This window comes from Brachionichthys hirsutus, chromosome 2 (assembly GCF_040956055.1).
Source record: "Brachionichthys hirsutus isolate HB-005 chromosome 2, CSIRO-AGI_Bhir_v1, whole genome shotgun sequence".
Classification (NCBI taxonomy): domain Eukaryota; kingdom Metazoa; phylum Chordata; class Actinopteri; order Lophiiformes; family Brachionichthyidae; genus Brachionichthys; species Brachionichthys hirsutus.
Window position 1 is genome coordinate 16,195,572 of NC_090898.1, and position 12,934 is coordinate 16,208,505.

At 50.6% G+C, this 12,934-nt stretch overlaps 2 protein-coding genes across 2 annotated transcripts; one reads left to right on the top strand and one right to left on the bottom strand.

Annotated features, from left to right (window-relative positions):
- Window positions 1-180: 180 nt before the first annotated feature.
- tsr2 (TSR2 ribosome maturation factor) lies at window positions 181-2,308 on the top strand. Its single transcript, XM_068746015.1, has 5 exons — window positions 181-265; window positions 555-645; window positions 1,128-1,219; window positions 1,599-1,757; window positions 1,871-2,308. The coding sequence occupies exons 1-5, from the start codon at window positions 188-190 to the stop codon at window positions 1,973-1,975; spliced, it is 525 nt and encodes a 174-aa protein (XP_068602116.1). The 5' UTR covers window positions 181-187; the 3' UTR covers window positions 1,976-2,308.
- Window positions 2,305-10,757, bottom strand: srpk3 (SRSF protein kinase 3). The gene is given in 17 exon segments (XM_068745971.1): window positions 2,305-2,921; window positions 2,923-3,013; window positions 3,091-3,160; window positions 3,236-3,343; window positions 3,446-3,543; window positions 4,166-4,384; window positions 4,560-4,596; window positions 5,095-5,187; window positions 5,474-5,499; window positions 7,538-7,703; window positions 7,790-7,896; window positions 7,983-8,070; window positions 8,149-8,236; window positions 8,315-8,423; window positions 8,644-9,452; window positions 9,644-9,734; window positions 10,447-10,757. Coding segments are annotated over 17 exon segments (2,490 nt in total). The 5' UTR covers window positions 10,457-10,757; the 3' UTR covers window positions 2,305-2,641.
- Window positions 10,758-12,934: the final 2,177 nt, after the last annotated feature.

Sequence of the window (12,934 nt, forward strand, 5' to 3'; positions counted from 1 at the left end):
TTTTATATTTCTGAAATATAATGTTTCTATTATTTTAGACGACTGAAAAAAAATCTTAAAGTCATCCCTCGAACTCTCAATGATCAATTAAATATTAAATATTATCTCGAACATGCATCATCTTTCGGATATTTCAGGAGCAGAACAACGGAAGTGACGCATGTCGCATGTCGCCCGCCGAGCCAACATGGCGGCCTCCGCAGCTTCACGTGAGCTGTTCGCTAAAGGAGTCCGAGCGGTTCTGCAAAGCTGGCCTGTTCTCCAGGTAACTGTGGAGGCTAGCGCTAGCACAACGAAGCTAATAGAGTAAGGCAACCCGGCTAAAGCTAACAGGGAAATAAAAGACAATGTAGCAAACTGTAAGCTAGCACAGCGAAGCTAATAGAGTAAGGCAACCTGGCTAAAGCTAACAGGGACGTACTCGGGCCTTTGCTGGGACTGTTATTTCTGTGTGCTGCTTCCACGATAATGTTGTGACGTCATGTTGAAGACAGCAGCGATGGTTCGGATCTCAGATTGGCTGTTACGTCATGAACTGTATTTTGCTTGTTCAGATCGCTGTTGACAATGGGTTCGGGGGCGTGTACGGGCAGCAAAAAGCTGATTGGATGGCGGATGTTGTCCAACAGCACTTCCATGACAATGGTAGGTTACCAAGGTAACAAGTCAGTTGATCAGTTATCGAATACATTCTGAATTGTACATAGGATATTCCTAAATATATATATATAGTGTGTACTCTAGTAATGACAAGAGTAGTAGTGAGTACTCTTAACTCTTTGAGTGCCAGAGACGTTTTTATAACCCAAACATTCACTGACAACCCTGACATTGACATCTGCCTCTCTTCAACGGCCAATAAAATGGTAGAAACGTTTTTTCCCCACGAAAGAAGAGACTTTAATCTTTCATTTCGTAGGTTTGATGTGTGCGTAGTCATAGTAACGAATATTCTGTGGGACTTGAAAAACCGGGCAAAATGAGTGAAAACGGGCTCTCAGCATGTTGCTGAGCCGAAAATGGCTGGCACTCAATGAGTTAATGCCCTGCGGGGAAATTGAAGTATTTTATATATTGTGTGTGTGTGTGCGTGTGTGTGTGTGTGTGTGTGTGTGTGTGTTGATCAGCTGACCTGCAGCAGGACGAGGTGGAAGACTTCCTTGCTCAGCTGATGGATCAGGAGTTTGACACAGTGGTGGACGATGGAAGTTTACCTCAGGTACTTTTTACTGTCTGTCTCTACTACTACTACTACTACTACTGTACTGTCTTCTTGTCCCGTGAGGCGTCACCACGGCAACCCAACCTTCTCCACTTCACCCTCTTCACTAAACTGTTACTCCTGCTGCACACTTCACTGCTGTCCTGCATGTCCTGAACGACTCTGAGATACTTCTACCACAGTTCCTCTCAATGACCCACTTCTTTCTAGCCAACTACACTTTTGCACTTCCTGGTTCCACCACCAGGTTTCCTTATCTTCCGCTTACTGCCTGTACGAGTTCATCCGTTACATTGGATTAAAAAACAAGCCCCATTGATCAGCTGGTCTTCTCCGCTCAGATGAACCCTTGAACAGGCGTACCTCTGTGTTGCAGGTGTCTGCCAGTTTGCTGCAGATGTTCAGTCAGTGGCAGCAGGGGGCGCTGCAGCAGCTCAAACACACCATCAACATATTGACGCAGAGAAGCGATCAGAGGGCGAAGGTCACGGCTCCGCCCTCAGAATCCGATGACGACAGCGACGACGAAACGCAGGTAGGCCTCGCCTGGTGGAACTGAGTTTACCTGCATGTTGCTGCTGACATCATCAGTCACATGACTCGTGTTATTGAGCACGATCACTAATGAAGGCGTGTCCGTTTGTTCAGAAGATGGACTGCCATTCGTCCAGCCCACCGGTAAGGACGCAACCCCCGCCGCCCCCCCCTCCTCCGGATGAAGACGGCTGGACGGTGGTCCGTAAAAAGAAGTGAAGACGACTCGGGCTGGAACCTCAGGGAGGGGGGGGGGGGCATGTACCGGGACCTCTGAGCTTTAAGAAAACCGCATGCTTTTACTGGACGGTGAACTGGTTCGCGTTTCCATCGAGAAAATAACCAGTAAATAGTTTTTATATTAAATCTGCTGAAGGTGATGTCATATCCTGTCTGACTGAACAGAGTCCATTGCGAGCTGAAGTTAACTAAAACATGAACGAGTTGGAATTATGTTTTTGTAGCGTTAGCTGCCGTTAGCAGTGACTGATCGGATTGATAATGCTACCATTATAATGCCGTGTATCACTCACTGATCAATAATAAACTCAGCTGTCATTTTTTTATTTTGTCAGAAGACATTTTCCACACAGAAAAAGAAAAACCGGTGATGTCATCGTTAGAGCGGGAGGGGGCGGGGTCATTTTGAAGGCACAGTTTGTGTGAACATAGAAACCGGTGAAGGACGACTGTCTGCAGGGATCAATACCGTCATCAGATCCATCCCTGCGGTGCGTCGCGCTAATCAAACAAAACGCCGAACAATAATCAATAAGCGTTCGTGAAGACAAAACCGAGTAGAAGAAAAGACGGCCGATCATTTCCCGTAACGCAGCGATGACGGAGACGCTGAATATCGTTCGCGTGCATACGCTACGTGCGCGTTCACGTGCGCGCGTCCAGCCACGCGTGCTGCAGACACTGGGCGGCGGTCGACCTGCGGTCGGGCTGCGGGTCCAACATGGTCAACAGGAAGTCGCTGAACTGCGCCGCCTGATCCAGCGGCCACTCGTACTTCTCCAGCAGGACCTCGAACAGGCCCCACGGCTTCAGGCTGGCGATGTGACGCAGCTCGCCTGGCGCAGGGCGAGACGGAAACGGAGCGATCAACACGAGGGAAAAACGCCGGCCGAGCGGCCAATCGGCTTCCAGCGCGGGCCTCACCTCTCCGGTTGAAGTACTCTCTGGAGTACCTGCCAGACAAAGCGAAGGGCACGGGGACCGGGCCGAGCAGCTCGATGATGTGAGCGATGTGATCTGAGCACAGGAACGGTACACGCTAGTACTAGCAATACTCCCGCGCAGTACGAGTACACGCAGGTCGCGTGTTCTACCTTCGTCTCTCGTGTAATCCTCTCCCGAGTGAGGCTCGAACAGGTAATCTCCCGTCGCCAACTCGAACGCCTGAAACGCCGATCGATACGTCAACGAATCGATGGTCAGCCAATCAGGAGATCAATAAGTCCGAGCCGTCCGTACCATGCAGGCGGTGCTCCAGATGTCGGCCGGCGGTCCGTACTCTGCTCCAATCAGAACCTCCAGAGCTCTGTACTGTCTGGTCTGAATGTCCTCAGTGAAGTGTTTATGCTGAAGAAGAAACAGACGGGGGGGGGGGGGGGGGGGAGGCCTCTCATTGGTCGAATGTTCAGTGACGGAGGGGGAGAGGAGGAGCTAATGAAGGCATCTCACCAGCCAGCAGGCGTTTCCCAGATCAGCAATCTTTACTCTGAGTTTGTGAGCATTGAGAGGATCCAGAGGGCTGAAGAGGAAGTCTGACGCAGTCAAGTCTGAAACGCAGGCAGCACGAATCGCACAAAGAGTCATCAAACACACTGCAGCCATCACACAGTCATCAAACAGACAGCACGAATCGCACAAAGTCATCAAACACACCGCAGCTATCACACAAACAGTCATCAAACAGACAGCACGAATCGCACAAAGTCATCAAACACACCGCAGCTATCACACAAACAGTCATCAAACAGGCAGCACGAATCGCACAAAGTCATCAAACACACTGCAGCCATCACACAGTCATCAAACAGGCAGCACGAATCGCACAAAGTCATCAAACACACTGCAGCCATCACACAGTCATCAAACAGGCAGCACGAATCAGTCATCAAACAGTCACACAGGCAGCACGAATCGCACAAAGTCATCAAACACACCGCAGCTATCACACAAACAGTCATCAAACAGGCAGCACGAATCGCACAAAGAGTCATCAAACACACTGCAGCCATCACACAGTCATCAAACAGGCAGCACAAATCGCACAAAGTCATCAAACACACCGCAGCGATCACACAGTCATCAAACACACCGCAGCGATCACACAGTCACACAGGCAGCCTACTCGGATAAAGTACACCTTAAAGTATGCTGTACTGCATGTTTTCTGACCGTCTTGTCCGCTGGAGTGTCCCGACTGTGTAGAAACCACCGACTCGGACGTCGCTGAGGTCACAGAACTGGAGAAGCTCGATAGGCCGGAGACTGGACTAGAGTACCGCCCAGTCGTGTGGCCGTTACACCTGTCCGCCAGCCAGGAGGAGTTGGACTCGGGGCTTGTTTTTCTGTTAGCTGTGGAGCAGGAAGTGTTGCCATTGACAACCAGAATGCCTAAGAGAAAAGAAGACTGACGTTACAATATCCGTGAATGCTGCCTCGCAGTCGAGAATAATCTCTAGTCCTATCATTTGAAACATTTTGATCAGATCCAGATCAGACTCTGACGTGTGCTAAAGCTCACGGTGATGTCATCGTATCATTCGCATCCAATCGTCTTCATAGTTACCTTCATCATCATCATCATCAGCCTTTTTATCCATCCTCTGAACAAAAGACAAAATGAGAGCATTTAGCATGTCGTCACTTAATATAATAATAATAATGCATTTTATTTATATAGTGCTTTTCTGGGAACTCAGACGCTTTACAGTGTACATAATACAAAAACTGTAAAGAAATACAGAAAATACAGACAATAAAAAAAGTGAACACGGTTATAAAATCAATACAATTCAAACAGTAAAATTATACAAATGACAAATTCATACAGAACTACAAACATGTCTGCTAACTAAAGACTAACCCTGTCAGCCAATCAGAATGCAGGGCATCCAGTTGCTGTGAGAGACATTTATAATGAAACCAACCTGGAGTCAGTTACAGCTCCTCCATCTTTACTGTATATCAGTGATATTGATTCATGATCAGTTTTTAGGAACACATACTTCAGGTGCTTTTCATTGATCAAACACAAACTTCTGCTGTAACAGGTGTGTGTGTGTGTGTGTGTGTGTGTGTGTGAACGCTACAGCATCCCGTACCTGTAGATCCTGCAGCCTCTCCTCTAACAGCGTCTGTTGCCGCTTTGCTTTCCTTTTCAACTTCTTCTTCCTGTTCTTGGACAGTTTACTTCCCTACACACGCACGCACGCACGCACACACACACACACACACACACACACACACACACACACACACACACACACACACACACACACACACACACACACACACACACACCACAAGTGAAGTAAATAAAGACTAGCGCTCACGCACATGCACACACTGTTACTGACACACACTCGGTTACCATCAAAGGTTGCGACTGGCTCGTTTGTCCAATCAGCTCACTTTTTTTTACTGCAGATTAAACCGCAGCAACCAATGAGAACACAGCAGGCAGCACACCTGGACACTCACCTGTAGATCCTTGGGAGCCATGCTAACTAGAGGGAGAGAGACACGGAGGAAGAGAGAGAGACAGGAAGAAAACGTCAGAAGGAGAGGCTGTGAAGTTAACAGACAGGCAGACAGACAGGTCAGAGCTGCGAAGGAGGAAACGAAGGCCAGGAGACAGTTTGGGAAGCAGTCAGAAAAAAAGAAGGCCAAAAACCAGTTCCCCAATGAAAGTGCAGTAAGAGTCCAGCATAGGTCCCAGTGAGAGTCCAGCGTAGGTCCCAGTAAGAGTCCAGCGTAGGTCCCAGTAAGAGTCCAGCGTAGGTCCCAGTAAGAGTCCAGCGTAGGTCCCAGTAAGAGTCCAGCGTAGGTCCCAGTAAGAGTCCAGCGTAGGTCCCAGTAAGAGTCCAGCGTAGGTCCCAGTAAGAGTCCAGCATAGGTCCCAGTAAGAGTCCAGCATAGGTCCCAGTAAGAGTCCAGCGTAGGTCCCAGTAAGAGTCCAGCATAGGTCCCAGTAAGAGTCCAGCGTAGGTCCCAGTAAGAGTCCAGCGTAGGTCCCAGTAAGAGTCCAGCATAGGTCCCAGTAAGAGTCCAGCGTAGGTCCCAGTAAGAGTCCAGCGTAGGTCCCAGTAAGAGTCCAGCGTAGGTCCCAGTAAGAGTCCAGCGTAGGTCCCAGTAAGAGTCCAGCGTAGGTCCCAGTAAGAGTCCAGCGTAGGTCCCAGTAAGAGTCCAGCGTAGGTCCCAGTAAGAGTCCAGCGTAGGTCCCAGTAAGAGTCCAGCGTAGGTCCCAGTAAGAGTCCAGCGTAGGTCCCAGTAAGAGTCCAGCGTAGGTCCCAGTAAGAGTCCAGCATAGGTCCCAGTAAGAGTCCAGCATAGGTCCCAGTAAGAGTCCAGCATAGGTCCCAGTAAGAGTCCAGCGTAGGTCCCAGTAAGAGTCCAGCGTAGGTCCCAGTAAGAGTCCAGCGTAGGTCCCAGTAAGAGTCCAGCGTAGGTCCCAGTAAGAGTCCAGCGTAGGTCCCAGTAAGAGTCCAGCGTAGGTCCCAGTAAGAGTCCAGCGTAAAGTAAAAACGAAGAAAACAACCTGGAGTCCGATTCTTCTGGTTCTTCTTCTGACTCCGCCAATAATGGGGAGGAAACCACAGAGACGGTGTCTGAACAGAAACCACATCACTCGTTCCATCACCAACTCAAGAGTCATCCCAGGACCCAGGACCCAGGACCCAGGACCCAGTACCCAGGAACCAGGACCCAGGAACCAGGACCCAGGAACCAGGACCCAGGAACCAGGACCCAGTACCCAGGAACCAGGACCCAGGAACCAGGACCCAGAACCCAGGAACCAGGACCCAGGACCCAGGACCCAGGACCCAGACCACGCGTCACCACCATCAGAAGATTCTGCTATTCTAACCAAAAGTAAATCTTCCAGCTTCTGGAGGACAGGACCGACCTACAGGTGAGACGTTACACCGAGGACTGGAGAGACATCGATGCCACGGTCATGTGGACACCGGTCACAAGACAGACAAAGTGAAGGGTGGCCCGCGGACTGACTGGGTCTGGGAGGAGGTGCAACCTGGTCCTGTTCAAAGGCCCCTGTAGAACCCAGGAGGATGAAGACCACAGCAGCGTCCTACATCCCAGACCCAGATGCCAGTCCCGAAAGGAAATCCAGTATCCAGCGGGGTCGTTGTACTTTCAATCATCACAACAACGATGGTGTCGCCCGTTTCCATAGCAACACACGAATCTAACACGGCTGGAAAACCACCAGAAGCAAACTGGAACTCCATCACAATAGATAAATGGGAGAAGTCCAAAGTCTCGACCCGTTTTCACTAAAAGGGCTTAAATGTATTCAGAGTAAAATATTTCATGGCAGTTTAAAGAAGGAATTTAATGATTGAAATACTCAAACTATACAAAACATCAAAATCCATACCGTTTAAAATCATTTTATAATCATAATAATCATCAATTAGGTGATTTATTTTTTTATTTCACATTCTTGTCATAAAGCTTTACCTTAATAAACACAACTAATAACGACAGTTTCGGTTCTAACCAATCACGCGGCTGGCTCCTCACCTGACGACCCGGAAGGGGGCGGGGCTCCAGCTCGCTGCCAGACGGTGGCCTCGGCAGCCAGCCTCCTGATGTAAACGTCGTCGACGTCCAGTAAGATGTTTTCTGGTTTGATGTCCGTGTGGATGATCTTGCATTTGGTGTGAAGGTAGTCCAGACCCTGGAGGACCTGCAGGAACCACGAGTCACTTCTGGAGGTTCTGGGGGTTCTGTGGACTGTCCTAGTCCTGGTCCCGGTGTCTTTCTGAGACTCACCTGCCGGATGACGCTCTTGACACAGGCCAGAGGAAGCCCCATGTAGTTTGACTTGATGATCCACTTTAACAGCTGATGACCCAAAACCTCCAGAACCATACAGACGTCTGAGAGACGCTGAGGAAAACCGCCGACAGGCAGTACGCTGAAATCCCACAGGGGGGCGGCACCGAGCGACAGGCAGAAAGGATACGGACTCCATTCACCCCAGAGATCTTAAAGTCATCGATAAGTTGGACGATGGTTTCCCTGTAGGGGTCAGAGGGGTCGCTGTCTCTCACCTGTGAACAGACAGACAGGTATCCAGTCAGGCAGACGGGTCATGGCACCAGGCGGTAACGTTTGTGGGCGAGACTCACGCATCGGAGCAGCTTGATCTCGTCCACGGCCGTCTCGGTGTAATGAGGAGCGCTCTTCACGACCTTCAGCGCCACGAAGCGCTTCTTCCTGAACACGAAAACTCAGAGTCAGACGGGACGCGAAGACGAGCAGCAGGAGAGACGGGAGACCAAACAAGCGTCCTACTGCAAGTCCCAGCAGAGCCACACGGTGGAGAAATGGCCCCAGCCCAGTTTTCTGACCACGTGGTACCGCCCATTGAACAGGTCACCGATCTTCACGGGGTAGTAGCCGCCTGGAGGAGACGGGAGAAGCCGATGAAGGGAGCCGGGGGACCCGAGACGGTTACTGGACATCACTGACCGCTCACGCGGCGCCGCGGCTCGGGGTCACGCGGGGAAATGGCCCGGGGTCACGCGGCGCCACGGCTCGGGGAAAAGGCCCGGGGTCACGCGGGGAAAGGGTCCGGGGTCACGCGGGGAAACGGTCCGGGGTCACGCGGTCTGAAGTCTCACCTTTGCAGTAATCGGACGGGTCTTCCTGCTCTTCGTCATCAGAGCCCAGCAGCTGAGCAGGGGGCGGAGTTAACTCTGGAGGGAGTGGACTTGGAGAGAGAGGAGGCGTCATCAGCTGAGGTGTCCCTGAAGGCATCAGGGGAAGAAGACCAATGGGAGGGCCCAGGGTGTCGAGTGAACACAGCCCAGGGGCGGAGCAGACAGGCGAGAATAGGTGGGAGGAGCCACTGGAGGTGAAGGTCACTGAGGTCAGTAGAAAGGAGTCAGGGTGGGCGGGCTTTAACGGAGGGCTGAGAGGATCTTTGGCAGGAACACGCGGACGTTCAGATGCATTGTGGGTAAGATCGTTTGGTACAGCTGGAGGCGATTGGTCAGCAGAGAGAGTCCGAGTGTCGGTTCTGTGAAGAACTCTGGAGGGCTTCTGGGTAATGGCATTTGGCGATGACGAGTTGTGGGCGGGGCCCTGGGACACGGTGGGAGGTGATTGGCTGATGATCAGAGGACTCTGAAGGGAACCGTCAGGAGGAACTTTGACTCTGACCGAGTCCTCTTCTTCCACAGACGGTGGTGAGGAGGTGGCGGCGCTCTGGGGAGGGGGGCAGTGAGGCTGGGGCACGCCCGGGGGGGGCAGCAGTAGGCCATCGCTCGGCAACAAGGCGGCTGGGGGCGTGCACCGTTCAGGTGCTGGAGCGGAGCCCCGGGGGGCCGCCGCGGCGGTCTCAGGTGCGTTCTGACGGCAGGGCTGGGTGTCGTTCTGCAGCAACGGCGGGGGGGGGCGGAGTTCCTGACGAACGATGACATCATCAGGCCTGAAACGGAAGGACACGCGGCTGTGATTGGGTTCCAACGGCAACCGGATGATCACGTGACCTCACAGCCAGGCCGGTCAGCAGCCGAGGAAGATAAATGACTGCACAGACCATGCATGTGTGACGTGCACGCACGCACACACACACACACACAGCTAAATATAGCCTCTGTGTGTGTGTCGGCGTCTCACCGGTTCTCATCTGCTCGGACTCTCCGATGTTTTTTCCCTCGCCGCCGGTGCTTCTTGCTGCCGCCGGCATTTCCACTTCCTGCTCCGACTGCTGCGGAGAGGAAGATCAGCGGTCAGTCATCGTCTTCATCAGCACCCGCTTGACTTTCACTCATTCATCCCTCATCCACGCAGTTACACAGTAAAGTCTGCGTGAATGAAATCAGGCCGATTTAACATCCGATTTGCCACCAATCAGATTCCAGCTGACGGATCAGGTAGAATCTGATTATTAATCGGATTAAAGTTCATCAGGCATCTCCAGGTTAAAGACTTAAATCGGATTTAAATCATCCCGTGAGCTGCTTCAGTTAAAAGGATTAAGTTAAAGTCACGAAGCGAACGGGGGAAGATGAAAATGAAGAAATGAGTCTTTTCGTAATGGAGTCTGGTTGACGCAGGACCAGCTGTCCATGCTAGCTAACGACCCCGGCGTGTGAGCGCGCTGACTTCAGCCACAGCAAACTGAGAAAAAGTCTCCATTAAAGTCGAGTTAAAGTTCATTTATGTCCGCCGAAAGCTTGCTAAAGGTTAGCGTCAGACGTCTGTGTCGCTCCGTCGGATTAAATCCATTTTGCGAGCCGCTGCGGTTTTAATGTCTTTTTTTTATAATTGCCTTCCGGTTGAACCGGGAGCAGCTGTCACAGGACGGCACCGAGAGCTAAGGGCAGTTAGCCTAGCCTGTTAGCGGGCGCTCGGCGTTCGGCGTCCCGGCTTTAACGGTTCCTGCGTCAGAAAGCCGACCCGGTTCCGCGCTACTTTACCTATCAACATTGTGGCTCCCAGCCCTCGAACCGAACCGAACCGAACCGTGTCAGGGCGGTCTCACGGTCCACCGGCCGCTGGTTTAGTCGTCTGAACGCAAACAGAGGCCGGGTGCGAAAGGGGGATTGTCCAGAAGCCGAGCCGGGACAGAACGGGTCAGTGTGGGGGGGGGGGGGGTACATGAGCCAGTGGCCTGCCTGCCTGCTAGTCCCGTTAGCCTGGTTAGCTCCAGGAGAAGCTCCGCGGTTCCCCCCGGGGCTCCGTCGGGTCCGTCGTTTATTAGTTAGCCATCCTCCATCCAACCGATCACCGTCTCAACAGCTGCAGTCTGACACCGGACACCCGGGCGTGCGCATGCGCAACGTCCGACAACGCTGAGGCGGGGGGCGGGGGGGAAACACACCCCCCCCCCCCCAGTGATGAAAGTATTTCCGTCCGTCTTCATCATCGTAACCTGACACCTCCACTGTCTGTCTGACTATTAGCAGAATAACTCAAAAGGTTCTGGACGGATCTGGACGAAGTTTTCAGGAAATGTTGGGAACGTTAGCAGGAACAGAGGATTCCACTTTGGTGATGATCCAGCAGAGATCCTGGATCCCGGATCGATTAATGTTTGTTAACATGGAGATTTAGAATTTGTTCCTCGATATCTCGGTTGATTATTGACCGATGTTTATGGAATTTGACACAATCATGCAGGGGGGGTGGGGGGGGGGTCCTCTATTTTACCAGCTGATAATGTTTTTGTTTTTATTTTAACTAATAAAGTCATACAGAGTGTAATCCTAGAAGGATTATCCCCAAACGGATAATAAATACTAGCAAACCCCAAACTCATTATAAACAGACTTTTTGTGCCTTTGCTAAATAAAACCCTCAGACACGCAGAAATGTTAAAAGTATAACTTTATTTTTACATGATAAAATCGTTTGGTCTCCTGCCTCCTCACGATAAAAACACATTTCCAGTGCAGACCGACGTCATCATCATCTTCAGACACATATTTACACAGCGGTAGCAAACTGTACACAGCCGGCAGGAGCCTCATCACTATTGATCCTGGATCGGTTTTATAGAAACAATCTGAAATGCTTCTTCCCTTGTAGAAAAAAATGTTTCATTAAAACACAGAGCTCAACCAATCAGAGCTCACAATCAGTGTCAGGGCGACCCCAGACGATTAGAAAACTGTACACAGATTAGGAGGTCAAACATTCATCCTCCACGTGAATATGTCAGCAGAGATTAAGCCCCGCCTCTTGTTGTAATTTTTTTTAATTGCTTTCAGAAGCACCGTAAATCTTCATCATCATCATCATCATCATCATCACCATCACATGCATGCAGAAGCCTAAACTGATCAAAACTACAACCACATGTCAAACACAGGCTAAAGAAACACGCAAGGCAAAAACACAGATGAGGCATTCAACAGCAATAATCAGAAATATCGGGGAGGAAGAAGCCGCGATCAGTCGGCAGGAAGATCAATCAACAAACGGCTCGCTGAGAAACGTGTCGGTTTTCAGTTCAGCAGCAGAAACAACTGCTGAACTTGTTGTTTATAGCCCGACTGGTCGAGTCTCAGACTCCATTTAAACTGGAAAACACACAGCAGGAAGTATTCTGTAAAGAGTCCAAGGAATACTCTGTTACGAGATCAGGATGTATCCAGTCAGGAGATCTGGAAGTTCTCTGTCAAGGAAGAAGTATCCAATAAATACTTCAGGAAGTATCAGCACGAAACCACAACCGTGTCCGCAGATTTAAACTTCTGTTCGTACTAAACAGGAATGACTCCCCTAAAGTTCATCTAATTCTTAGTTCATAATGTGCTGCATTTTGGCATACTAGCAGTGTGGATGTACAGGAAGTAACCTGTAAATGGACCAGGAAGTATCCAGTCAGAGGACCAGGAAATAACCTGTAAATGGACCAGGAAGTATCCCATCAGAGGACCAGGAAATAACCTGTAAATGGACCAGGAAGTATCCCGTCAGAGGACCAGGAAGTATCCAGTCAGAGGACCAGGAAATAACCTGCAAATGGACCAGGAAGTATCCCATCAGAGGACCAGGAAATAACCTGTAAATGGACCAGGAAGTATCCAGTCAGAGGACCAGGAAATAACCTGTAAATGGACCAGTAAGTATCCAGTCAGAGGACCAGGAAGTCGACTGAATTGAAGTGTGATGGGTTCAGTATCGTCCTGTTGACTCTTAAAAGAAAATGCACTAACAGGAAACACTCAATAACCTCCAGGAGGACGTGTCCCTACGGCAAGGAAAACAAGTCCAAAGGTCTAACTGGTACCGACTTTGGTGAGTAAAGACAAATCACCTCTCCAATAATTCTCATTGATGTCTCACACATCATTCCACATCCTCAGAGGCTGAACCAGAGTCATCTGGAGGCCTCCTCAGTTCTAGTTCCAGCTCTGTCGACCTCTGAGCGATTGCTCAGGTCTACGAGTCTGAGACTCG

What these genes read in the sequence shown, in the direction of transcription:
- tsr2 (XM_068746015.1), top strand. Translation starts at nt 188, where the DNA reads ATGGCGGCCTCCGCAGCTTCACGTGAGCTGTTCGCTAAAGGAGTCCGA. An exon ending in AAAGCTGGCCTGTTCTCCAG is followed by an intron (nt 266 to 554) that starts GTAACTGTGGAG and finishes TTGCTTGTTCAG; the next exon opens with ATCGCTGTTGACAATGGGTT. An exon ending in ACAGCACTTCCATGACAATG is followed by an intron (nt 646 to 1,127) that starts GTAGGTTACCAA and finishes TGTGTTGATCAG; the next exon opens with CTGACCTGCAGCAGGACGAG.